The 26,496-nt window shown below is 54.3% G+C and overlaps 4 protein-coding genes across 4 annotated transcripts; 2 read left to right on the top strand and 2 right to left on the bottom strand.

The window, feature by feature from the left end:
* Positions 1 to 5,253: 5,253 nt before the first annotated feature.
* On the bottom strand, positions 5,254 to 8,364 carry IRGQ (immunity related GTPase Q). Its single transcript, XM_065899614.1, has 2 exons — positions 7,835 to 8,364; positions 5,254 to 6,577 (listed from the first exon to the last, which is right to left on the bottom strand). Exons 1-2 carry the CDS (start codon positions 8,362 to 8,364, stop codon positions 5,254 to 5,256), a joined length of 1,854 nt encoding a protein of 617 aa, XP_065755686.1.
* A 1,388-nt stretch (positions 8,365 to 9,752) lies between these two features.
* On the top strand, positions 9,753 to 12,267 carry ZNF576 (zinc finger protein 576). Its single transcript, XM_065899554.1, has 2 exons — positions 9,753 to 9,933; positions 11,574 to 12,267. Exons 1-2 carry the CDS (start codon positions 9,810 to 9,812, stop codon positions 11,999 to 12,001), a joined length of 552 nt encoding a protein of 183 aa, XP_065755626.1. The 5' UTR covers positions 9,753 to 9,809; the 3' UTR covers positions 12,002 to 12,267.
* Positions 12,268 to 17,605: 5,338 nt separating this feature from the next.
* Positions 17,606 to 25,565, bottom strand: ZNF428 (zinc finger protein 428). Its single transcript, XM_065899334.1, has 3 exons — positions 25,505 to 25,565; positions 22,469 to 22,694; positions 17,606 to 18,126 (listed from the first exon to the last, which is right to left on the bottom strand). The coding sequence occupies exons 2-3, from the start codon at positions 22,542 to 22,544 to the stop codon at positions 17,606 to 17,608; spliced, it is 597 nt and encodes a 198-aa protein (XP_065755406.1). The 5' UTR covers positions 22,545 to 22,694; positions 25,505 to 25,565.
* SRRM5 (serine/arginine repetitive matrix 5) lies at positions 20,329 to 22,297 on the top strand. Its single transcript, XM_065898975.1, is given in 4 exon segments — positions 20,329 to 21,261; positions 21,263 to 21,715; positions 21,718 to 21,820; positions 22,146 to 22,297. Coding segments are annotated over 4 exon segments (1,641 nt in total).
* Positions 25,566 to 26,496: the final 931 nt, after the last annotated feature.

The raw sequence follows: 26,496 nt of genomic DNA, 5'->3' as shown, positions 1-26,496 counted from the left end.
CCACAGGGCATTCTGCTCATCATAATCGTGGAGCAGTCACCAACTTAATGCCGATTTCTGTGCACAGGAGAGAGCCCAGGAAGGTTTCACATGGATGATTAAACGCTGCCCACCCAGAAATGACTTGACACAATTCACTGGGTGGAGCTGGTCACATGACCCTACCAAACCCCACCGGGAGGGGAGGAGGAAGCACAGTCCGGGCCCCAAATGCCCCACCTGAGCCCCCGCCTGGCCAGACACATTTCATAACCAGCACGAATGGCCACCATGACCTTTGGGGCTGGTTCTCATTGTGTCTTCACAACTACTCCACGTGATAGGCGCTATTATTCTCATCCCTGTTTTCAGAAGAATCTGAGGCTCAGAGAAGGAATGTCACATTGGTGGTCGTAGCAGCTAAAAAGTGGCAGAGTTTAAGATTTTAGTCATCGGGTCACATTGAGGGGAGAAAGAGACCACATCACAGAGAGAGCGGACAAGCCTGTATCAGTTATCCTTTGCTACGTAACAAGCCCCTCCAAACCTCAGATGCTTAGAATAATTGGTTGGCAGTGTGGTCTGGGATCAGCTGGGTGATGGTTCTTCTGCTGTCTGCTGGGTTCAGCTACTGGTCAGCTAGGCAGCTGTCTTTCAGAGGGTTGACACTGATTGGGGTGTCAGGGCTGACTGGGCCACATGTCTCTTATCACCAGCAGGTTAGCCTGGACTTTTTTTTTTTTTTTGGCCACACTGTGGGGTTTGCGGGATCTTAGTTCCCCAGCCGGGAATGGAACCCGTGCCCCGGAAATGAAAGCGCCGAGTCCTAACCACTGCACAACCAGAGAATTCCCTAGCCTGGACTTCTTGATGTGGTGGCAGTGACAGGGGTCCCCCGGGTAGCAAGAGAGGAAGTCCCAATGCATGAGCACTTTTCAAGCCTCTGCCCATCATTTTTGCTGTTGTCTCAGTAGCCAAGCAGATTCCATGACCAGGTCTAGAGTCAGGATGAGAAGGGACAAACCAAGGGCAGGGCTGCAGAGAAGCTGAACAGACTGGGGGCATTAATGGGCCAAGCTGGTTCCGGAGCTAAGACGTTTACCATCACAGCCCCCAAGGCGCAAACAATTAATAGTCCGCTCCAGCCGCTCCAGGGTGGCAAAACTCAAAGCCTCTCAATTCCAGCCCAAGGGATTCTACCCTGCACACACCCCCACTGTCCCTCCTCTCCAGGGACCCAGGAGTCTAGGCTTCCAGCTCCAGTCAAAATCCCAAGCATCTTTTTTTCCCTTTAAACCCCGAAAGAACAGACACACAGTGGAATTTCTACTTTTTTATTCACTCCTCCAAAAAGCACCACAGGCCAACCCACCCTTGATTCACCCGCCTTCATGGTTTCCTACCTCAGTGGATACACGTCTCTCCATCATTATGCAGACAAGTACGAAACTCAGCTAAGGTAATGAGGCTTCTGTGCCTCTTCTGCTTCTGGTGATGGCAACGCCAAGATTCACCATACTTTTCCTTGAATTTCTGCCTTCAAGGGCCTTTCAGCCTTGTAGACACACCCTGATGGCAGTCATCCAAAAGGGAGCCTTAGTCTTTTCTGCTTGGATGCTCCCAGAGACAGATGCCTCACCAGCAACTTGCTGCCTCTACAGAGCCTAAAATTCAATCCCTTTAAAAGTCATGATTTAAAAGGCAACCACTCTAAAAGATAGTCGTGACACCCAAGAGTGCCAATATACAACTACACAAACACAATCAGCACACTCCACGACGGACAGCGACACGCGGAATACAAAACTGGGTCTTGCTTTCTCAGATTTGATCTCAGGCATGATTCCCATTGGCATGAGGGAAGAGGGAATTTGGAACAGAGGCATGTAGAGAGCAGAGATGTCAGACGGGACCAAGTTAGAGATGGTGGCAAAGCAGCACGAAGAGAGGAGGGCACTCGGAGCAAAGGCATGGGGGTGAGGCTAACGTTCGGGCTCCCAGTGTGCCAGCTTCCAGGAGGGGCTGCAAGTTCGTTGCTGGGCACGAGAGAGAATGCATGCACATACGTGCATACACTGAATTCTCACCATAACCCTGTGAGGTAGATGCCATTTGCTGAGTGACTTGCCCAAGGTCACCCCCATGGTCAATCAAAGGGCTGTCTGACCCTAGAGCAGTGTGCACAGAGTTCTCTTTGATAATGGGAAGTGTTCTAGGGCAGTGCTGTCTAATACAGTGGCTACTCACCACGTGTGCCTGGTGCAACGGGGAAACTGAGGTTTACATTTTAGTTACTTCTAATTAAAAAATTGCTACTCATCTCACTTATTGGAAAACTATCCAATATAATTAGGACAACTTGGGTATATGAATTGACTTCTCCAAACATGAGTTTTCTGAAATCTAAATTGAGGTCAGATATTTCTGATGAAAATCTATCATCTGAATTGAGATGTGCTGTGAGAAATACACAGCAGATTTCAAAGACTTAGCATCAAAAGAATGTGAAATATCTCATTAGTAGTTTCCTGTACTGATTACATGCGGAAATGATATTTTGGATATACTGAGGTAAAACATACTAGAATTAGTTTCACCTGTTTCCTTTTCCTTTTTTAACGTGGCTACTAGAAAATGTGAAACTACCCGTGTGGCTCACATCCTGTTTCTATTGGACAGCGCTGCTCTGCGCGTCTCCTGCTTCTGCACGCGGCAGGCAGGCTTAATGCAGATGCTTGAACGCTGGACTTGAGGAGGGGACAGTGTTGTACTGGGTATTACAGATATGGATGAGGGACATTCTCCTAAGGCCAGAAGAGCTTTGAGGACGATGCTTGGAGCCATTCAGTATAGAACCAAATGCTTTATCCCCATCTTGGCCATCTCAACTTTGATGGGACAGATTGTGCCGGTGGTAGGAGTTCAAGGCGGACATGGTGGAACCGGCCCCTCGGATTGGTCTCCCTTGCCTTCAGCTGTCCAAGGAAACAGGATCTCGGAAGTGTTTATTGTTCTTGTCCAGCCCTTTCATTTCACAGGTGGGAAAAGGCAAAAAAAGGCACTGGCCCAAGTCACCTGGAGTGACAGTGGCAAAGCTGTGTTTGCTTCCCAGGTCCCCCGACCTCAGACAGGAGCTTCCTCTCCCATGAGATACTTGTTTCTCCCCCATCTCACACCTTTTCCCCGTCTTGTGCCAAGAGGCTGATGACCTAAATTCCAGCCCTAATTCTGCCACTGATTAATGAATTAAATATTTACTAAGGACCTTATCTATGTCAAGCACTATTCTACGTGCTGGGGGTACAGCAGAGAACAGGACAGGCATGGGGATAATAGCCAATAAATAGGTAAATAAATAAATAAGGTGATATTCTACAGTAATAATTGCTACAAGGAAAAATAACCGGCCAAGACAAATAATAGGGGTGGGGGTGTGAGCTACTTCAGTTACAGAGGTCAGGGAAGGCTTCTCTGAGGGGACACTTGAGCTGAGACTTGATTGACAAGAAGGAGCCAGTCGTGGGAAGATCTGGGAGCAGAGCATTCTAGGCAGAAATAACAGAAAGTGCAAAGGTCCTGAGGCAGGATCCCAGGTGGCCCACTCAAGCATCAGAAGGAAGATCAGGTTGATTGGGGGGACGGGAGGGGGCAGGAAATAAGAACAGGCAGGGGCCTTGCCGCGTGCTGTTGGGCCTAGAGCCTGCCCTCTCTGGGCTTTGCTCTCCCCATCTAACATAACAGAGATTCTGCTGGATGGCCTCTCAGGTCCTCCCTTTCTGTTTTCGGCATTGAAGAGTTCTGTGACCTGTGGCTTCTCCTCTACTTGTAGCTGGCAGCCTAGAACATTCCAGGCACTGTGGTTTCTGCCTTTGCCTCACTGTGGCACATTCCCACGGTCTGGAACACCTGCCCAGCTGCTCCGTGGGTCCCTTGCTCACTGTGGCATTCTCTGTGTCTCTCTCGGGGATACCTGAGGTAGCCAACACAGAAGCGTTGGGATCAGTGCAGCAATACAGTTGCTTTTCCCAAAAGGCAGGTGTATATAATACCAAGGCCAGAAAGGGCTAAGGTTTAATGACCAAGACCAAAAAAAGATAGAAACCCCTAAAGGAAAGAGGGACAGACGAACAGAGTCCCCAGAGAGCCCCATAGTCGCTCAGCACCTATAAAATGGGGGCTGTCATATCCCTTTCCAGTCCAACTCAGAGAAAGGCAGCTAGTTACCAGGATCCAAACCCATTAGGGACTTTGGGGAGATACCTCTGAGGGAGGCGTTTCTGTCCTTCCACACCCAGAAGGCCTCATTCCTGGTCCATGGCTACCCCCCAGAGCCCACCATGCCCAGAACGCTTATTTCCTCTCATTTTTGTGGTACCATTCTCCCCACAACAACTGGGAAAGAAATCTGGGTCACCAGGCCCCTGGTGGAGCAACTTTTAGAGACCCCTCTATTCCCCAAGAGGAACCAAAGGTCTCCAGCTCTCTTACACAGCCCCCTATTCCCTCCTCTAGATGGAGACCTTCCACCACCCATGAATTAGGAATCAAGGTCCACAGCCCTCTTGGGAGATAGGAGTTCTGAGACTCCAGAGATCCTTCCTCCCCCCAATGAAAATTCAAAGCCCCCTTTATATGCAGGCCTATCCCCCCACCCCGCAGAAACCCAGACCTTATACCCCTTTGTGGCTCAGAAGCCCAAGGATTCCAGCTCCCTGGGGAACCCAGACCCCCTCCTCCATGCTAGAGTCCCCGGTGTGGTGGAGACCCCCTTTGTCAGGAATCAGGGCTTCCACCTCCTCTCCCCCTGGAGGACTAGACACCTAATAGATCCAGTTTCTACTCTTTGGAGACCAAGATATATCCCCTTGGAGGAGTCCCAAACCTTCAACTCCCTTCAGGAGTTCAGGAGTCTAGGAGTCTGAGGGTCACACCCTCTGGTCCCCCAGAGAAATCAGGAGTCATGTCCCCCGAACTCTATTCCCCTTCAGGACCCAGGAATCCTGGTGACGAGAAGTCACACATTCCAACCGGTAGTCAGAACCCTCATCGCCTTCAAGCACCCAGGATTCTGAGTGGCGGCCCCCGCGCCCCACCTCACCCGCCCCCCGCCCCCCGCTCTGTGACCTCACAAGCCCAGACATCCCATACTAGCATGCCAGAGTCTGGATCACCACGCCCTCTCCCTCTTACGGCAACTTGCAGTCCTCAACCCCTGACCAAGCCGAGCAGCCGGGACACGGGGCACCCCGGAAGCCCCGGCCCTCAACCCACCCCTCACTGCGCGGGCACCTGCGGTGCCAGCACTGCTTCAGCGTCGGCCCGCATCTCATCGAGCGCCTGCAGCAGGACGCCGTGCGCCGCGCGGTAGCCCAGGCCCCCGGTGGCCGCCGCGCCGCCCGCCGGCCACAGGAAGGAGAGCGCGCCCAGCGCCGCGCCCCCGGCGGTGCCCTCGCCCGCCCACGAGCCCAGCCTCGCCTCCACTTCGGCGCGCGTCACCGGACCCGGGAAGCGTGTCCGCTCGGCCAGCTCCCCCGGCGCCAGGCCCAGCGCGCGCTCGCGTCGTGCCAGCGCCGCGGGTTCGAGGCCCAGCGCCCGCCGCCACTCGGCCAGCTGACCTCGCAGGAGAGCCACGTCGCAGGCCCAGCCCAGCCCCGGTACCGGGGCCGCCGCCGCCGCCAGGCTAGCCAACAGGGCCGGCCGCCACGCCCCGGCCCGCAGCGCCGCAGCCTTGGTCCGGGCCGCGCGGGGAGACGCGGGTGGCAGAGCCAGAAGCAGCGCCCCGGCCTGGGCCGGGGGTAGCGCACGCCGCAGCCACTCGCACAGCCCCGGGAGGCCGCCCGGCCGCAGCGGGAACACCGGCGGCGGCGCCTCCTCCAGCACCTCCCACGTCTCATCTTCTGGGCTCAGTGCGGCCGCGCGCTCTGAGTCCCCGCTGCCCGGTTTCTTCACGCCGACGCCAACCGGCTGCAAACTCTCGCTGCCTGCGTCCTCTGAACCTTCCCCACTGCCTGCTTTCTGCGATCCAGGGCCACGTTCCTCCCTCCCCTCACTGCGTGCATTCTTAAACCCCCCTCCGCCTGCGTTCTCTAAGCTCTCGCTGCTCTTTTCCTCTTCGTCCAGGGACTCCGGATCCTCGCCCTCGCCGTCTGTTCGCACGCAGACCAGCGGCGTATCTGGTAGCACCAAGGGCCGGACTTGGGCCCAGTCCTTCTCAGTGGGGGCCCCAGGGGTGACGAGGATGAGAGCGTCGTAGTGGGTTGGGTGGGGGGCGGCAGCAGTGCCCGCGGAGCCCAGAGGCACGGTCCAGAGCACCACATTGGGGCGCTCTGGGGCCGGGTAGGGCATGGGCTCCGCGGGCGCCGAAGCAGGCACCGCACCTGGGTCGTCAGGATCTAACCCGAGTAGCATGTTCAGCACAAGGCTCACGTCAGCCCTACCGGCCACGGCCAGGTCCAGGCGCGCGCTGCCCAGTCGCTCCAGGCCGGCCCGAACCCATGACAGCGCCGCCTCCAGGCCACCCGTCTCGAAGGCCTCGCGCACAGCCTCCAACTCTGCAGCGCCCAGCACCTCGAAGCCATCCTGAGCCGGTGGCAGGAGCCTGCGGGGAACGGGAGGGATGGGGTCAAGGGCAGAAGAGGGGCTAAATGCTGGCGAGCTGGGCTAGGGGGACAGGACTGGGCTACGATGACAAGGCGGAGCTTTCTGAATAATCAGGAAAGGGAGGGGCCAGACTAATGGCACAGAAACAGAATCTGAGGCTATGAAGAAAAGGGAGGGGCTTAAAGAAGGGGTGGGACGGCTGGATTGAAATCAGAAATCAGGTTGCCAACAGAGTCGAAAATGGGGACCCGGCTAAGCCTTCCCCGGGGTTACACTCTGCGGGAGCGGGTCTTTTCGAGGGACCTGCAGGATTAAGAAAAAGCCCTGCTGGGCGGGGCAAAACTCATAGAGAGTGGAGTTTAGAGCAAAGAAAGAATGGCGACTGTATTGAGGACTAAACGAAAATCGAGCCCTATTCGACAAGGGCAAGGTCACCAAGGGCGCTCTTTCCTGAGACTAGGAGTTAGGAGGGCTGTAAAGACAGGTGAGGGGAGAACCCTCATCTACTAGTTCTTACCGAGGGTGTGTGGCTAAGGAAGAAAGACGAGTGGTGGGCCTGGGGGAAAGGCTACCCCTCCCTGAGCCTCGTTTTGACGTCTATAAAAGGAGGCCGCTTGGGGTTGGGGGAGAAAATTCACGAGGTAGCCGGCAAGTGGACACAGAAGCGAAAGGGGATTAGAAAAAGGAAGTGGGGGAGGGCCCCCGAAACGACAAAGCTCGCTTAGGGTGTGGCTCTCCGGAGACTGGGGTCGCTTGAGAACCAAGCAGATGGTGAGCAAGAGGGTTAAGACTGGAGAGTGGAGTCTTCGGGTAAAAGCTTCGCGGGGATCACCAGCTTGCCTGGAGAGAGTGAGCCCTCGTTCACACTTTGGCCTGGGGACAGTGTTTGGGCGCTAGGTCCCGGTCCCTCCTAGAATTCTCGCGAGGGAGCGGGGGCTCATGACCTCAGAGCGCTCGCAGGAGGCGGAAGCTGGAATGACAGGTCCAGACTTCTAGCTGACCCTTGGCCTAGATGATAGAAAAGGGTCAAGCACAGAGCGCTAGTTTGAGGTGGAACCTCGTGGACCTCAAAACCTGCGCTGAGGGTCGGGATTTGGACGAGGGAGCAGGGCTTTCAGCAGATATCCCGTTAAGGTTGGCCCCAAACTCGCTGAGGGCGGGGTCTCGCAGACCTCAAAGAGCACCTTAGGGATGGGAGGTACAGACTAAATAAAGCACCAGTCCTCTCCAACCCACCCTGAAACGCCGCGCTCACCTCTGCAGCGCCTCCGCCTGGCTCCGCAGCGCCGCCCGCAGGCGCTCGAGCTCCTCGCAGCCGTCGCTGCCGCGGCAGTCTGTCTGTAGCACAAAGAGAGTCGCGGCGCCCAACCCGGCGCTGTCCAGCCAGGCTGCGGTCTGATCCCGAGCCTGGGCTACATGCTGTGACTCCTCGGGACGAAGGTTCCGCACAGCCAGGAGGGGTGTCCCTCGGGCCAGGGCGGCCCGCGCTGCCTCCCCCAGCGCTGGGGCCAAGGGTTCCTCATTCCCCTCGGGGCCGGGCAGCACCAATACCAGCACGTTGGCTTCCGCCGCCCAGGGCCCCGGCGCTGCGGGTGGGCAGCTCAGCTCGCCCAGGAAGAGGCCTGGGCCTGCAGCTCTCAGGCTGGGGAGCCCGGAATCCGGCCGGCCGTCGGGGATCTCTACCGTCTCCACATCCTTGTCGCACAGCGCTGCGATCACAGCAGACTTTCCCGAGCCCGGAGGCCCCAGGAATAAGACGGTCACGTCACCCCGCGGCGGAGGCATGGCTGGAAAGTGGGGACAGAGGAAGACCCGGGTCACGGAGCACCCAACCTTTTTCTTTCCTAGCTTCCCCACTCTGGTCTCAGACTTCAGCCTTTTACCCTGACCACTTCTTTCCTTCTCGGGTATCACTGCCAGGCACCTAGAAATCTGGCTCCCAGGCCCTATTCCCCAGGGACCTGGGAGTCCTGTCCGCCCTCTTTCTGGATGCGTTTCCCTTTACGCTTCAAAAACTCAGAAATCGCCCTCTAGCCCCCTCCTCCCTCAGGGACACAGATGTTTTTACCCCTCACTCCTCCCTTCCAAATCACCGACCGAGCAAACAGCCGGCACACGGGACTGCGCAGTCGGTAGCAGTCGGTCAGCCGCTGAGAAGCTCTGCCTCTGGGGTCCGAGGACGGAGGCCCATGAGGCTAAAGCGCCGGTATTTGGGGATGTCCAGACCCTTTCCGGGGGCTCTAACCTGACGTCATTCCTTTTAGGAGGGGGTGTGTCTCGAAAGCGTAACCTCGGGGACAGGGCCCTTTGCAGCGCCTGCGCAGAACGGCCGAAGGGCACTCTCTCCTCGGCGGTCGCCGAACCTTGAACAATGAGGGAGCCAAAGCGCGTGCGCGCCAGGAGCGCCTAACACACTTGCGCAATAAACTTAGGTCTGCACTGCAAAGGAGGCTTGCAACGTCATCATTACGCACCCCAGTGCAGAGAAGGACCCCTCCCATTATTTTGAGGACCGGGTTGGCGCGACTGAATCACTGCAGTCGGATGGCAACCCGAGATCTGGGCTTCGAAAGGCTCGTCAGGCGAAAGGCCGTGGAAACCGCCGGGACTTTGAGACTCGGTGGGCCCTACCCCGCTTCCCTTCGGGTGACGGCGCTGTGACGAGCAACTGACAGGCGCAACGAAAGGCAGCCCTCTGCTGTCTGGAGAAAAGCAGAGGCCTGGGCTACCAGCCTCGGGAGGGAGCCGAGGGCAGTGTTTGGGGCAGCGGGTCACAGCGGCTGAAAGCGCGCGTGGGAAGCGGGGGTTCTAGGTGCAATAAGAGTTTCGGGATGTCAGAGAAAGATGTCTCCCGGAAGGAGGCAGGCTAAAGCGTGGGTACCACTACCTGCCTCAAGACAGGTGGGAGAGAAGGGGATGAGGCTGGTGTCAAAGATCAAGGGTCCCGCGCTCTGAGTTCAGGGAGTTAGTTTGATGTAGGAGGCATAGGTCAGAGGTCTCACGCAAGTGAGAAGGCTCTAAGGGGAGTCACAAACCGGGGGAGTTGAATCTTCTGGGAGGACTGAATCTTCTCTAGCGAGCTGCTCTATCAGGTTAGAATTCAAGGAGATGTTATCTCGTGGGGGGTCGGCCAAAGGCTGGCAAAGCCAAGCCTGTCAAAGGTCATAGGATTGGCGGGCCCTCTAAGACTCGCTGTAGATAAGTGACTTCACTTGATTTACTGTTCTGTCATGCGTGCTCCTCTCTTGACCAGAGGGGTCTCAGTCACCATGGAGGACCGGCACCCCAAAGAGACTATGGAGCAGCAGGATTCGTCCAAGGAGAGAAGCCCCCAAAGTCCGGGAGGTGACATCTGTGAGTACTGCTGACCAGAGATGGGTGGGGTGCAGGAGCTGTGATGCTAAAAGGATTTCTATAGCATTTCAGTGTCCAGAGCGTTGCGGGCATTTGCCTGTTGGGAAGGAGCTGTTAATGGTCCCTGAGCTGCTCTCCCAGGCCCTGCTACTCCCCACCCCTACCCTTATTACCCTCAGACGTACCCATCCTGCTCTATCCACATAAGCATGAATGGGATGCAGTTCAGAGGCACAGAGTGGCATCCAGAGAGGCTCGGGGTGGGAGAGGTGGCTGGGAAAGGGCAGAGAGCCCCAGTCCCAACTCTGCCCCAGACTTTCAGTGTGACTTGGGCCTCCGTTTCCCTATCTGTCAAAAGGGCTTGCCACTATTCACCTCATGGGGCTGGCTGGTATGGGGTTTAGCGGCAGAAAAGGGGAAAGCTTAATGTTAATGAAGGTAGCCAACTTGACCTAGGATAATAGCAACAGCTTCTACTGAATGCTTATTATGTGCTAGGTGCATTCTAAGAGTTTAACGTTTGTTATCTCATTCCGTCCTCCTAACAGACTCTGTGAAATTGGTAATTATCACTTTCACATGAGGGAACCGAGGCAAAGAGAGGTTAAGTATTTATAACGATGAAAGCCACAGTGTCAATGCTCTCCAGCCAGAGACCACCAGGAACACACCTGGAGTTGACCAAGTTGGGCTTATTGCTCACTGCGCTGAGGAAGCACACATACCGTGGGGCATCTCAGTAATAAGAAAGGACTTATTACAGGATTTAGGCTGTGGTAGGTGATTTGGGGAAGGGTTCAAGAAAGGGGTTTTGCTGTGGATGGATGCTGCCAGGAAGCAGGGGCAATTACATGGCTGGCTATCTTAATACCTAGAAGGAGGGAGGAAGGCTCCAGGTGTAATTGGCAAAGCAGCAGCAGGCACTCATATTAGCCACGACGGTTGGGGGGGGGTGTCTGGCCATTTTCGTGGCTTGGACAGTGTTCACGTTTTGTCTGTGTTTGGAAGGCATCGTGGCATGGTCTTGTCTTGATTCGTCTCAGTCACAGCATGGCCTTGTCCGACGATGTTCTGTGAAATTGTTTATGCTGAACAGAACACCAAGGCCTAGCTGTGAGTGCCAGGCCAGCTCCTAGCTGTGGGGCTTCTTTTCTGTCTCAACAATAATTATTGCGAACCATTGTGTAGCACGGTTCAAGCACTTTTTATACGTTAATTCGTTTATTCCTTACAACAGCCCTATAAAGTAGATACTGATATGGTCATTACCCCATTTTCCAGATGAAAACGCCGTTTCTACTTGCCTCGGAAGTGGTAGAGCCAGGAGTCGGTTCCAGGCAGTCTGGCTCCAGAGGCTGTGCTCTAATCACACGGCTCTGTAGGAAGGGCAGACTCCCTGGGCTCCAGTCCCGACTCCGCCATTTCATTTCCTAGCTTCATGACTGCCGGCAAGTTACCTAACCTTTTTGAGCCTCAGTCTGCCCATCAGTAAAACAGGTCCAGTAAGTCTGCTGTCCAGGCCTGGCATAGCACCTGGCACATAGTAAACCCTGCATGCTCACTGTTGGTGCGATTCTGAGGCTGGGAGAGGCCCTCGAGACTCCTGCTGGCCTCCCCCAACCTCTCCTCATGTCCCTCAGGCCACTTGGGGGCCCTGCAGTGCACCCGCTGCCTCATCACCTTCGCAGACTCCAAGTTCCAGGAGCGTCACATGAAGCGGGAGCACCCAGCGGACTTCGTGGCCCAGAAGCTGCAGGGGGTCCTCTTCATCTGCTTCACGTGCGCCCGCTCCTTCCCCTCCTCCAGGGCCCTGATCACCCACCAGCGCAGCCACGGTCCAGCGGCCAGGCCCTCCCAGCCGGCTGCGCCCACCACCACGCCACCCACCTTCCCCTGTCCTGACTGTGGCAAGACCTTTGGGCAGGCCGCTTCTCTGAGGCGGCATCGCCAGGCGCACGAGGCCCACCCCCGTCCTGGCCCCTTCGCCTGCACCGAGTGCGGGCAGGACTTTGCCCAGGAAGCAGGGCTGCATGAGCACTACATCCGGCATGCCCGGGGGGAGCTCTGAGTGTGGCTCCAGCCCTCCCTAGGGCAATGGAAGCTCTGGCTGGTGGGACACCCATCTGATATGGGACGGGAGGGATTTACTTTCCTCCCTGGAAAGGCAAAGGACTCCTGATCAGTAGGACCCAGAAGATGCTCATTTAGAGCTTCCGTCTTGGGAGGACACAAAAGCCTTCAGGGAAACAGTAAAATCAAACAACAGTGAGAAAGAAAGAAAGAGGGAAATTCGTTATTTGTATCTTCCTCGTTCCCAATGAAAGAGTCTGAAATCACAACTAGCTGCAGGTTGTGTCATCACCATTAATTCTTCCCAGATGGAGGCAATGGGGCTGCAAGAGCCAAGTGCCTGGATCTGGGCCTGAATCGGGGAGGGAAGGTGAGGTGTTGCCTGCCTGTAACGCCACCGAATGGGTCCCACACGTGGAGCAACTTGAGCCTTTGGGGGTGGGACGGCAAAGTCGGAGGCTGCACTGAGTCACGTGAGGGTTGCAATCTGGACCCTTGTCTCTTCCCACCCCCTGCCAGCCTTTCCCACTCAAGGTGGGGCCGTGCCATTGGATGGCTCTGCCTTCCTCCTCCCCAGATAATTTATTGTTCATTTTAATAATTTTATGTACCATTCTGGTCACGGAATATTTTTTGTATGTGTAGGTGAGATGGCATGAATAAACTAACAGAAGTAGTATCTGAAAACAAAAGGTCCATAATAAAATGTCTAAACAAGGAACTCTGGCTTTTGAGCAGGAATTCCCGGAGAACATAAGGGCATGGGGAGTGGGGAGCTCAGGGCAGACCTGGCCTGGCCCTGTGGGGAAACTGGTTTGGAGTCAAACAGAGATACCTTCTGTTTCCTGTTGTATTTGGCCAACACAGGGAGATATTCCATTAAGATCCTATTTTCAGCTCTTGAAAGACCCGACCCTGGGCTGAGTTCCACTGGACCAGTTTTACTCCCTTGCATTACCTGCTCTGCCCCTAGAGACGATGGTCGATGCCCTGCATACAATAATCACCGACTCTGTTTGAATTGAGGGATATTTTGAAAGCCCACAGGTGAGATGGATATGGTAGAGACTGAGCTACCTCCCACTTTTTAGCTAGGCACACGGTGGCTACAAAGACAGCCTTTCCCAGATTTCCTTGCAGCTAGATGTGGCCACGTGACTGAGCTCTGACTAAATTCCTGGGTAGAGTCCTCAAGCTTCAGAAAGGAACCTGCCTTTCCTCGACCTTCCCGCCTGGAACGTGGACATGGTACCCAGCCATCTTGGACCATGAGAGCGACAACAGGATGGCAGAGCAAGAAGACAGCAGGGGGCTGGGTCTGCTACCACTACTGCTCCCCCCACCCTTCCAGTCTCTCTACTACAGACCACCCCCTGTATATATGTAAGTCAGCTTACATCACTCCTCATTCAAAACCCTCCAACAGCATCCCATAAGTAACATCCAAAGGCCTTACCCAGGCCCACAAAACCCAACAATGACTAGGTCCCAGCCCATTAAGCAATCTCAACTCCCTCCCGGTTCTGTCTTTTTCACTACACTCCAGCCACACATGCCAGGCTGGCATCTGCCTCAGAGCCTTTGCACTTGCTGTTCCCTCTTACCCAGAACTTTGCAGCTTCCTCCTCATTATTCAGGTCTCAATACCTGCCACTTCAGAGAGGTCCTCCTTGGCTAAAACAGCACCTCCAACCCTTAGCCTGATTTAGTTTATTCCCAGCACTCTTCAACACTTGGAATTATCACACCTGTGTTTCTGTCATCATCTGTGTCCTTCCTCTAGAACCCAAGCTTCTGAGGGCAAGTGGGTTGTCTTCCTCATTGCTTCATCCCCAGCACCTAGGACAGCGCTTACCATGGACGCTCAAGAAAGAACTCCTTGACTGCGCCCAGTCGTTTACCTATTTCTCAGCCTCAGCCCACCCTTCCACACTGCTCCATGAGGCTGGGCTTTCTGCAGCTATGCTTCCCAGACTCCCTGGAAAGCTGGCTTCCTTAAGTTCATCCCACAAGAGGTATGGGAAGAAGGAAGGTCGGAAGAGGGGAGAAGGGACTCACCTTGCCTTAGGCTCCTGCTGGAACCCCTCCAGCAGCAGTTCGGGCTCCAATACCTTTCTACACTCTCAGCATGAGGCACCGTGCCCCTCTTGGGGTTTAAGCAGCAGCTGTGTGGTAGCCAGTCCCTGCACCAGCCATACACGTGGCGTGGCCTGCCCACCAAGCTCCCACTGGGTTCTGATCATTGCGCTTTTCCTTCTGCATCCCAGTCCTAGAGGTGGGAGCTTCTTGCAGACACTAATTTCTCAGTTACCTCACTTTTCCATGTTTGTGCTCTCAGTGTTTTAGTACCTGTGTAACCAATTCCCGGTACTGAGTCCTCTGGAATTCCTAGCTTGGTCTCCATACCCTGCCTGGGCCCTGAAGAACTGAATGACCCCAGGAGACTAGGTCTCTTGATTCCCAGTCTCCTTAGGAACTTCTGATGATGATGGATAATCTGCTACTTCTGTGCTTAGAAAGCCCCGTCTGAGGGCAGAAGAGGGCTTAGGCATGCTGCTCCAGGAAATAAGATGCATCCATGTGGTTTTAATGAGCTGTGAATTTCTGCTGTGATGATTCTGAGATTCAATGATGCTAAGCTATAGTGGTTATGAAAGTCTCAAAGAGTGCATAAGTATAAGATTCTGAGCTTCTAGGATGGAAAGTATGGGTTTTGAAAGATGCTTTGGTCAAGGTCCTGTAACAGGCGTCAGAATGTAAATGCTCTGTGGGGCCAAGCAGGTACCATAAATCAGTGAGGCAAGCAGGGTGTAAGGAGTCCAGATGCCAGGCAGTGGGGACTGGGCATGCGGGAGGGAATGCCCCATTAATAGGTGACCCCTACTCAGCTCCAGCAAACTACTGCCCCATGGGATTGTGGGTTCAGCAATCAATCTCACAAGGAAGCCAGAAACTTCCATTGTTGTGTCAAACCTGCCCATTTTTAAATGTTGGTAACCAACGTGATTTAAAAAACCTCAATAACTCGAGACCAAATACACTCCTGCAAGTCAGACGGTGGCTGTGGACAGCCATTTCTGGTGTGTGGCTTAGTGGCTAAGAATGGGTGCCTTAGTTCTAGTTGTCTGGATTCAAACCTGGCCTCTGCTTCTTCCCAGCTGTGTGACCTCTAGAAGATTACTCAACCTCTCTGTGCCCTGGCTGTAGCAGTTGTAAAATGGTCGTGATAGCAGCCCCTACGCCTCTAAGAATTATGATGATGACGACATACTCGGAGAGAAAGTCAGAGTCGGTATTAATGGCCTGTGTGACCCGGTCCTCTTCCCCTCTGCTTTTCTCTGCCCGTCTCTGCTCTTGTGTTCCCACCAGTCTTCCCCCTGCCTTCCTCAGCAACAGCCTTGTGGCCCCAAGTGCTCTTCAACAAACATCCCAAGCAGGTTCCACCTCAGGGCCTTTGCACTTGCTGTTCCCACAGCCATATGGCCCGTTCCTCCTCCTCTAGATCTCTGCTTTGATGTCACCTTTTTAGTGAAGCCTTTCCTGACTACCCCATTTGAAACTGCTTCACACACACACCCATTTGAAACTGCTTCACACACACACACACAAGCCTCCCCATCCCCCTTCTCTTTTCCTCCACAGCACTTATAACCTTCTAACATTCTAAACGTTTTACTTAAATATTCAAGTATCTGTTTTCCCCTTTATAATATAACCTCCACAAAGGCAGGGATTTTTGTTCATTGTGTTCACCACTCTACTCCCAGCTCCCCAAATAGTGCCTGCATCTCCTAGGTATTCAATAAATCACTGCTGAATGAATGAGTAATAAGTAACAGTCCCTACCTCATAAGGATCCGATGTGATCGTCCATATAAAGCGCTTAGCCCAGGGCCTGGTCCGCTGTGAGCCATTATGATAATTCAGGTTCTATTCTTGAAGGTTCTTAGTTGCCAAGCTTCTATGAGTTAACACATGTAAAGCGCCTTAGAACAGAGCTTGGCACACAGTAAATGCTCAGTAAATGGTAGCTATTATTATAATTAGGCTTCTATTTTCAAAGGAGCTTCAGTGCCAAGCTTCTGTGAATTAGTACTTCCCATCTCAGAGCAAGAGCCTGTGTTTCCACAAGGCTGTAATAAGCTGACCCTCTGTTCCCCTCTGACCTCATCCCTCCAGCTCTGCCATCCCTTATCCCCTCCAGCCACTCTTGCCTAATTGACACGTGGGGCAGGCTCCTGCCCCACCCCCCCTCGCCTAGATCGCTCTTCCCACCCGTGTGCCAGGCTCCCTCCCTCCCTTTCTCAGGTCTCTGCTTAGGTCTCTGTCACCTCCTCAGGGAGGACTACACTATTTAAAACTGCACCCTCTTCCAGAACTGTTCCCCCTTCTCTTCTCTATTTTTCTCCACAGCACTTACATCCAGCATATATTACATCCTTCTTGTTTACTTTTTGTTTACTATCTGTCCCCACCGGTGGTCCCCTCCCACCTCCATGTAAGCTCCACGAGGACAAGGATTTTATTTTATTCACTGGTGTGTTCCCAATGCTTAGCACACAGCAAGTATTCAAAAGGTATTTGTTAAATGAATTAATGGATCACAGTCCCTACCTCGCAGAGTTATTCTAAGGACCCGATGATCTCATGTAAATAAAACGCAGCACTCTGTAAGTGCCGGGAAAATGGCAGCTGTAATTATAATTAAAGTTCTATTTCTGTAAGTTCCTAGATGCACAACTTCTCTTAGTGAATATACATAAAGCTCTTGGACTGGCACTTGGCACCCAGGAAGCACTCAGGAAGCAGAGCTGTGATTATAATTAAAGTCCTCTTTGTGAAGGTTCTTGGATGAAGTGGCAGAGAGCACGAGCTGTCTTCCACAAACCATTTTCTGGGCACTTGGCTAGACCGCCTTTCCCAGACTCCCTTGCAGCAGCCTGTGGCCATGTGACTAATCTCTCAGCAAAGGGACGTAAGTGGAAGCACTACGTGCCCCCTCCAGGCTGGGGCTTCTAGGAGAACATGTGTACCTGTCCAGGCTCTCTTTCCTCTTCCTCTGGCAGAACCCAGGCCATGGACACCCAGCCATGACCATGTGAATGCCAAAAGGGTTACAGGATGGCCTGGGTCCCCAAATCACCATATGGAGGTTACCGGCCAACCTGAAACACCCATCCTGGACTATGACGTGAGCAAAAAATTCTGTTGTGTGTGAGCCTGTGCATCACGGGGTCCATGATGAAATAATGGGAACCACACTGAACGTATGCACTTAGTAAACGTTAATTATCTCAGCAACAACGATCCTTAGCTTTCCCCAAGGAGCCCAGGGATGGTGAGGTAAATGCCCAGGCGCATGCCTTATACCCTCGAGCTCACACACACACACACACACACACACACACACACACCTCAAATGCACACTCGGCCGACACAGAATTTGGCTTTTATTCTGGCTTTCACACAACTACTGCTAAGACGGCACAGATCAGTGGGACCCCATCCCCGTGACCACCGCGACCACCCCGATGTCCTCAGCCCCCTCCTCCCACCCCACCCGCCCCACCCCTCTGCCGAGCTCCCTAGGTCTGGGCGCTCCCTACACCTCACCCCGGGCATGCAGCATGAAGTGCCCGTGCAGCTCCCCGAGGTTGTCAAAGGAATCCTCGCACTCGGTACAGTGGTAGGCGCCGCCCTCCTCCTCCTCCTCCTCCCCCTCCTCCCCCTCCCCCTCCTCCCCCCTCCCAGCTGGTCGGCCCTCCCCAGCCCGAGGCGGCTCCTCCTCTTCCTCCCCGAGGGCCCTGCTTTCAGGAGCTGGCGCTTCCTGGGGGGCTGTAGCGGGGCAGCAGAGCCGGCAAGGTGGGGTGCCCGGTGGGGCCTCCCCAAGGGCAGAGCGGCCACAGAGCTGGCAGGGCTGGGCTGGGGGGCCCGGGAGCTGGGCCGCACGGGGGGCCCGGCGGGATGGGCCCCCCCGGCCCCCCCCCAGGCGCTGCTTCACCTTGTAGCCGGGGTCATATTCGGGGTCATCAGTGGTCTCCTCTTCCTCCTCCTCCTCATCTTCTTCCTCTTCGGAGTCCGGCTCTGAGAGAGTATATTCGGAGTCAGAGGAATGCTCGGGGCCTAAAGGGGGCGGAAGAGGAAAGACGGCGGCATCAGGGGACGGAGCGCTGTGCCCGGCTGTCCCCTCCCTGAGCCCCGTTCAGACTCGCCACAGTATGGAGAGGGCAGCCCGGCCCGACCCTGCTCTCCCCACAGATGGATCCCCATCGTGCAGAACAGGCAGCATCTGTGTGTCAAGCAAATGAACGTCTTGCACGAACTGTATCTTAGGGGTTTAAAAAGAACAAAGTAGGAGACGTAGGAGTAATAAAAACAACAATGACAGTGTCCACTACTATTTTAAGAACCTTGTTTTTTATATATTAACTCAACTAATCCTTACAACAACCCTGAGGGAGGTACTATTATCCCTAAGTGACAACTGGGGAAACTGAGGCACAGAGAGGTTAGGTGACTCACTGGCCTCCAGTCACAGTTAAACAGGGAAAGAGCTAAATGTGGGTGATGGCCTACACTGGATCATTTTAGGGAGACAAACACGTGAACAGGTACTTCAGCAAATTAAAACACATACACATACTCTGATATATGTGGTTTTATATATATATATATAAAAATATCTAGTTAAGTGAGTTAAAATATTTATTTGTAAATATAGATATATTACTGTGATTTCATGGGTATGAAGGACATGCCTAGGACAAGTTTAGGTTTAAAAAAAGAATGGAAAGTCACTGTACAGGAAGGGTGACACCAACAACTGTTATGGGGGGTGTGGAGAGGGGAGCCCCTACTACGGCGGCAGCAAAATACCGGCTTCTACAGACGTGGTGGCAGAAGCCTGCCCAAAGCATCTCCTAGGACTGTGGCAGCCTAGCCCTGTACCCACTGGCCCCCCTTCCTCAGTTTCCCCTGGCAGCGTACAGGGACCCCGTTACCACTGAGCCAGCCCCACTGCCTCCTCACGTCCCTCAACTCCCTGGGCCGGCACCCACCTCAGGGCCTTTGCCACCCTTTCTGCAGAGGGACTAAGCCTTGATCCCTCCCCTCTGTCACATCTCTGCTCAAGTGTCACTTCGGTGAAACCCTGGTCAGTCCGTCTAACCAGCAATCCCTCCCTAGCACTCTCTACGCCCCTAACTCTGCTTTATTTTTCTCCTCAAGGTACTGTATGTAACACCTGCTTATACGTTTACTGCCTGTCCCTGAAAGCAGGGACTTCGTCTGGCTCATGACTGCGTCCCTAGCATCTAGAACACTTTCTTTGTGCCTGGCATTCAATTTGACAGGCTTTTCTGCGGCTTTCACACATGCCATTCCCTCTGCTGGGAATGTCTCCCGTTATCCTTTAAGGACCCAGAAGGAGGCTTTCCTCCCTGATGAGAGCATCCCAGATCTCCTAATCCCAGGCAGCCGGTCACTTGCTCTTGCCCCCTGGCTGTCCTAGTCCTGAGCCTGCAGGGCTGTGGTCACCTGTGTTCCAGTCCTTTCCCCACCAGACCAGCGGGCAAGCCTGGTCTGACTCAGCGCTGGGTCCCCAGCATCACCCAGCTCAGAAGAACAGGTTATGTTTGCTGAGCGTCCGTCCTTCCCTGCAGCTCTCTCTGTCTCTTACTTGTTCCTGCCTCTGTCCTGCTGTCTGTCTGCCATTTAACAAATGTTTCCCGAGGCCTTGTCGTGGGCTGGTCCCTCTGCCTGGAACGCTGTTCCCCACTCTATCTGCCTGGCGATCTCCTACTCATCCTTCAGGGCCCAGCACAGGCTCCGTCCTCCATGAAGTCACCACCCCCGATGACTTCAGGCAGAGGGTCTCTCCCCTGTTCCCTCCACCCTGGCTCCATCTCCCCTGTCACTGTCCTAAAGGCTGTAGCCATCTGAGCCCCAGAATGTCTCCTCCTTCAGGCTAGAAACCCCTCAGGGGCAGCTCTGACTTATCTGGGGTCTCCAACGGGATGTGTGGATTGAATGAACAAGGGTGGCCCTGCTCTCCCTCCTCCAGGCCTTCGCGTCTGCTCTTCTCCCACCTGGAGCGACCCTCTCCTTCTCGACTAGCAAACTCCTGCTCCTCTTTAAGGCGCCAGCTCCACGTCACCTCTTCTGTGATGTCCTCCCTGACTGCCCAGGCAGTCAGTGCCTCTCTCGTCTGGGGTCGCCCTGCCCCCTAACACACCCTGACAGCCTGGACAGTGACGGTCTGGGTCTGGAGACTGGAGACTCCTGGAAGGCAGGACGTGGGTCTGACCCATCTCTGTGTCCCTAGCAATGCTGAGCATAAGGCAGCCTGGGGAGGCATTTGCTGAACGGCTGCAAACCACAGACGAAACACCTCCAGCTTTGAGCTGGGGCTCCACCCCTCTTTCTCCTCCCATCTCTGACTTCACACCACCTCCCCTCCAGAGTCTTCACTGCCCACTGCGACTTCATGAAGTTGGCCTGGGAAAGGCAATCAGGTGGTCACCCACGGCTACCAGGCCTTTTGTGTCCACCGTGACTTCCTGGACCATAGGCCATTTTGCAGCCACCCTGCCTTCTCCACCTGCGAGAGCCCGGAAGCCCAGCATGTCTCCAGCGTCCGTGGGACCCTCGATGCCCACAGCGTCTCCCAATCCTCCTGCCTCCTTGAAGACCACCAAATCGGCAATGCCCAACAGCCCCTCTGTGTCCACCAAACCTGTGACCGCCCCTAACTCGGTCACGAGCCCAAGCATTTCCGAATCTCCCAAATGGGCAAGTACAAAGGCAGCCCCTTCTAACCAGCCCAGCAACAAGTCCCGAGCCCACGGCACGGCCCGAACGCCTAGCAAAGCTAGCACTGACACCAGGACCAGCAAAGCCAGCAAGGCCAGCAGGGTAAGACGCCCCCGGCGCAGAGGCACCCACAGCCGAGGCAGAACTCCCGGCAGAAGGGGAAGCCGCAGCTCCAGGAGGTCAGCCAACGGGGCCAGCACTCCCAGCAGGATAAGAACTAATGGTGCCAGACCAGGTATGCCCAGCAGGGTGAGAACTCCTACTTCCCAGCGAAAACAGAGTTGGGGAAAGAGTTACAGCCAGCTGAGAACCAACAACCGGGAAAGGAGTGATAGCCAGCCTAGAAATGTGAGCAGAAAGAGGAGCTACAGCCTCCCAGGAGCCTTGGATATGGGGAAGAGCTCCAGCCTGGCTGGAACCCCCAGTAGGGCAAAGACAGGTACTTCTGTCTAGAACTCCCTTCGAGGAGAGAGGTCACTGCCCGTCTCCATCATCATCGAGGAGGGTGAAGAGTTATAGTCAGAAGATCACCCCCAGCAAGGGATGGAGTTACAGCCCTACTGAAGTGTTCAGCAGGGTCGAGAGTTACAACCAAGGTAGTGCACCCAGCAGGCCCCAAAGTCACAGCCAGTCTAGCACCCCCAGCCAGCCCCGAAGTCGCAGCTGGTCTAGAATGCCTAGAAGGGCAAGAAGTCGCAGTAGGGAGAGGGCCCACGGCAGGGTGAGAGGTCACAGCTGGAAGAGAAATCATAGCAGGGCAAGAAGTCGTACCCGGAAGGGAACTCCCAGTCAGATGGGAAGACACAGCCACTCTAGAATCTGCAGCAAGGGGAAAACTTAAAACCAATTTAGAACCCCCAAAAGGGAAAGATGTTACAGCCAGTCTAGAAGCCCCAGCACGGAGAGAGAGGTCACAGACGATCTAGAACCCACAGCAAGGAGAGAGGTCACAGACGGTCTAGAAGCCCCAGCAAGGAGAGAGTCCACAGCCGATCTAGAACCCCCAGTAAGGAGAGAGGTTGCACCCTGTCCAGAACCCCCAGTAAGGAGAGCGGTCGCAGCCACTCCAGAACCCCCAGCACGGAGAGGGATTACAGCCAAACTAGAATCTCCAGCAAGGAAAGAGATCACAGCCAATTCAGAACCTCCAGCAAGGAAAGAAATCACAGCCAATCTAGAACCCTCAGAAAAGAGAAAGATCACAGCCAATCTAGAACCTTCAGTGAGGAGAGAGATCACAGCCAAACTAGAACCTCCAGCAAGGAAAGATATTACAGTCGATCCAGAACCCCCAGAAAAGAGAGTGCTCTCAGACGATCTCCAACCTCCAGCAAGGGGAGAGATCTCAGCCAAACTAGAACTTCTAGCAAGGAGAACGATTACAGCCCATCTAGAACTCCCAGAAAGAAGAGAGACCACAGCCGATCCAGAACTTCCAGCAAAGAAAGTGATCACAAGGAGAGCAATCCCAGCCAATCTATAACCCCCAGAAGTCTCAGCAGGAAGGGATCCCCTAGCAGGACACAGAGTCCTAATCAGAACAGAAAACCTAGCGAGATAAGGAGCCACTCCCCGTCAAGATTTCTCAGCGGAGCCCCAATCCCAAACCAGGAAGATAGTCAAGCCAACACCACCACCTCGAAGGCCATCTCACCTGGAGAGAGGTCCTCATCGTCTTCCTCCAGGCTGGCGTAGCCCCCAGTCTCAGCTGGCTCACGGGTTTCTGTCATGGCCAGGGGAGGGGACAGGAGACAGGAGCAGAGCAGCAGCTGGGCAGTGTCCCTCCCTGGCCAGCTTTCCACAGCCACACGTCGGCCACGAGTCCTCTGATGCAGGATGTCAGCAGGTAGAGGGGGATGCTGGACAGGGGAAGGAAAGGCCTGTGATGACTCAATAAACTTTTACATAGCATCTGCCTCCCCAGGACTCAGTGTGCTCAGATCCCAACCCTGTCCTGGACTGCCTGAAGGGCCTTGACTGCCTACAGAGCCTTCACTGCAGGCTCTGTCCCGCTGCAGGCCTTAATTTCCCCATCTGGTTCTCATTCAATGGGGTGGGGAAGGGTAATATTCCAAATATTTAACAGCGAGCACCAACATGGGCACCAATCAGAACTGAGAGGGGAACGTCGGCCTACGCCAGGCATTAACTCTTTGCTTGCTAGGCTGTGGGAAAGTCTGGGGCGGGGGGAAGAGTCCAAAGTGGCAGCTGGGGGTGGGGATTACTTGGAATAGTGCTGATATACCAACCAGTCTAGAAGTAGTTCTATATTTTAAAAACTAGTATGGTTGAACTGATTTGCGAATGTGAGCCCTCCTTTTTTTCTTTTAATTTAGTTTTTATTTATTTTTGGCTGCATTGGGTCTTCGTTGCTGCACACGGGCTTTCTCTAACTGCGGCGAGCGGGGGCTACTCTTCATTGTGGTGCGCGGGCTTCTCATTGCGGTGGCTTCTCCTGTTGCGGAGCACAGGCTCTAGGTGCGTGGGCTCAGGAGTTGTGGCTCGCAGGCTCTAGAGCGCAGTAGTTGTGGCGCACGGGCTTAGTCGTTCCACCGCATGTGGGATCTTCCTGGACCAGGGCTCGAGCCCGTGTCCCCTGCATTGGCAGGCGGATTCTTAAACACTGCGCCACCAGGGAAGCCCCTGCCCTAATCCTTTATCAATTTACACCTTGGCAAGATGATGCCTAGGTTTGAATCCTAAATCTGCCACGTTCTAGCTGCGCAGCTTCAAACAAAGGACCTTTCTTCTCTAGCCTGTTTCCTTCTAGGTACAAAAAGGGCTTCTAGGGCTTAACTTACGTACTTGTAACCACGTTGAGACATTATCTCCTTTGCACAGATGAGGAAATTGAGGCACAAAGAGAATTATCATACCAACTGGTAGATGGGTGAACTAGGATTTGAAGCCATGTCATCCTACCTCTCATAAAATGATCCTTCAGCGGAAAAGATTTTTTGAAGATTCAGTAGGCTCGTTGATATAAATTGGTGGTATGTGGCAGGTACTCCATTAGCAGTGGCTATTACTACCCGCAACCCCAGCCCTCTATAAACCCCCACCATTCCAGACTTCTCACCTCTCCCTGTGCACGACAGGACTTTTCACATCTGTGGGTCTTAGTAAATCCTACAACTGCTGTCTAGAATGTGCTCCTTCCCCCATGTCTGCCTGGAGAACTCTTACTCTCTCTCCAAAGCCCACCTCAAACACAAGAACCTCTATACTTCTCCTCAGCCAAACACCCCCTCTGCCTCTTCCAAGAAGCCTTCTCTGACTCCTCTCCTTTCTCTCCCTCTTCATCAATACTCCCTACACACACACACACACACACACACACACAGAGCACTTCTTTTTCTCCCACTGTGCTCCCTGAGAGTAGAGAGCCAGGCAGAGCAAGTTACGAAGGGGCTGGCAGCCTCAACTGCACCTCTTATATACCAAGGCCTGTGCTGGGCACTGGCTAATATGGTGGAAAACGCATGATTCCCTTCAAACTCTAGGGGTCGAGTTTAATGCCGGGGACTAAAGAGAAAAAGATTAGGATTGAAGCCTGGAGGAGGCTGGGGCACGAGAAAGCTGGCATCAATGGCAGGTGAGCTTTCTAAAGACACTTGGATTGGGCTTTAAGGACAGAGAGGATTCATAACTGGCAGAGTTCTCATAATACCCTATTGCCTATAGGGCTCCATTTAATTTGGGAACTCTACTTTATGCCAGGATAGGTTGCCAGATTTAGTAAATAAAAGTATACAATACCCAGTTAAGTTTGAATTCCAGATAGAGTCTTTTAGAAATGTACACCTCAAATACTGCATGGAACATGGGTATATTAAATAGTTCTTTGTTGTTAACCTGAAATTCAAATTTAACTGGGCGTTCTATATTATAACTGGCAACCATACACCAGGGACAATCAGAACTTCCTATGGGATTAGCAGGAGACATTGCTCACCAGTGCAGCCTACCCTTCCCCAAGCCCACATCACACAAAGCCCCTTCCAGAGTATTCCAGATGTCAGGAATGGAGGTAGTCCTTGGTGCCCAAGTCCCATACCTACAGTGAACATGGCGGCCAGACAGGCTTCTACGATCTTAGAGGGGCATAAATGAGGTTCTCTCACTACCATAACGCAAACGGTGCCGGAGACCCCACAGTGTCATGAGCCTACAGCAACCAACTCCCAAGATGCCATGCGCGAACATAATAGGCACCCATTCCCACAACGCTAGGGAGAGGAGGCAAGAACAAAACCTTGGGACCATAAGGCCCAGTCCCCCCTGCTGCTGCAGTTTTCCCCAGGATGCCTCGAGCCTATAATGACCACCTTCCAAGGCGCTCTTCGTCGAAGCACTCCAAGCTTCCAGGATGCTCAGCGGAAGGTGTATGACAAAAGGCAGGGTTCCCCACAAGAAGCTAGGATAATCCCAGAATTCAGCAGGCTCATAACGACTAGCTGACAGACTCCCACAATGCTTTAGGGCACGGCGTCCCATTTTCCCAGGATGCCCCAGGACGGCACGGAGATGAGTTGGGGGAGAAAAGGGAGCCTGGATTTCGCGCTCAAGCCGTCACGGCCCAAGACTGCTGCCGGCTCCTCCGTGACGGGAGCCGTCACTCCCATCATGCAGCGGTGCCGTAGTGCCCGCTTCCCAGCATGCCCCGCGCACCTCCATCCCGGACACTCACCGGCGCTGGCGGCCCCAGCTCCGGCTCGGCTGCTGCGGCTGCACGCCCCGGCTTTGCGCCTGCGCTGCAAGTGGGGTAGGAGGGAGTGCGAGGGGCGTGAAAAGCCTAGGGCGCTTGCGCGGCGAGATAGACCATTCCTGTAGCATAGTGGGAAGAGGGGCTGAGTCGGGCCATCGACAAGGCTCGCGCAGGGGGTTCCGGGCCTTGCCCCTCGCTGTCCGGATTTACTTGGTACAGTCCGCAGCCGGACGGTACGAGAAACTGCAAGGCTTGCGCGTGCGTGACCGATCGTGAACGCGCCTTACAGAGAATGGGATGCGCTGGGGGTGGGGTGGGGGTACCAGCTCTGCCTGGATCCTGGACCTGAGGCCTGGTCATTTGCATAACCTTAGCGCGGGACAATGGGAGGCCTCGGGCGATGGCAGAGCTGATTTGCATATTCCCCGGAGGGGCCATACTCCGGAGCGCATTGATTAGCATATGAGGGGCTTTGGGGTGGGGGTGGATGGAAACCGCCGGGCAATAGCGCATGCGCACAGGGACTGCGGACTAGCGCGAAGCGGGCATCCTCAGTTCAGTCGGAATCAGTTTGCATCCGGAGAGGGGGCACAACGGACAAGAACCTTACCAACCCTCACAACCCTCTCCCCATAACCAGGATAAATATTTATTGCTCTCTTGTGTGTCAGGCCCTGTGCTACAGGGCACTATGGTTTCCGCAGTGAACATGCCCGGCCTCTATCCTGCTGGCCCCCCGGTCAAAGGAAGGAGATTCACACATAATCAGAACCACAACCCGGAGTGGTCAGACTTGGGGATGAGTAAAGCAGAGGAAGCTGTGGGAGCCACAGGAGGCGCCTGCCCCAGGGAGTCTTTCTGGCAGAGGGAACAGCAAGGGCAAAGGCCTAGGGGCAAAAAAAAATTGCCTGGTTGGAGGAAGTGAAAGCAGTTTAGTGTACCTGGAACAGAGTCAGAGAGGGGAAAGTCTCCTA

Source organism: Phocoena phocoena, chromosome 20 (assembly GCF_963924675.1).
Source record: "Phocoena phocoena chromosome 20, mPhoPho1.1, whole genome shotgun sequence".
NCBI classification, from domain to species: Eukaryota; Metazoa; Chordata; class Mammalia; order Artiodactyla; family Phocoenidae; genus Phocoena; species Phocoena phocoena.
Note: the sequence above shows the minus strand (reverse complement) of the source record. Positions and strands in the feature narration are given on the sequence as shown.

Bases quoted from the DNA above. Each gene is read 5' to 3' on its own strand.
- IRGQ (XM_065899614.1), bottom strand. From the start codon at position 8,364: ATGCCTCCGCCGCGGGGTGACGTGACCGTCTTATTCCTGGGGCCTCCG. The intron at 6,578-7,834 runs GTGAGCGCGGCG...CGTTCCCCGCAG, and splicing joins CAGGCGGAGGCGCTGCAGAG to GCTCCTGCCACCGGCTCAGG.
- ZNF576 (XM_065899554.1), top strand. From the start codon at position 9,810: ATGCGTGCTCCTCTCTTGACCAGAGGGGTCTCAGTCACCATGGAGGAC. The intron at 9,934-11,573 runs GTGAGTACTGCT...CATGTCCCTCAG, and splicing joins AAGTCCGGGAGGTGACATCT to GCCACTTGGGGGCCCTGCAG.
- ZNF428 (XM_065899334.1), bottom strand. From the start codon at position 22,544: ATGACAGAAACCCGTGAGCCAGCTGAGACTGGGGGCTACGCCAGCCTG. The intron at 18,127-22,468 runs GTGAGATGGCCT...CGCCCCCTTTAG, and splicing joins CGATGAGGACCTCTCTCCAG to GCCCCGAGCATTCCTCTGAC.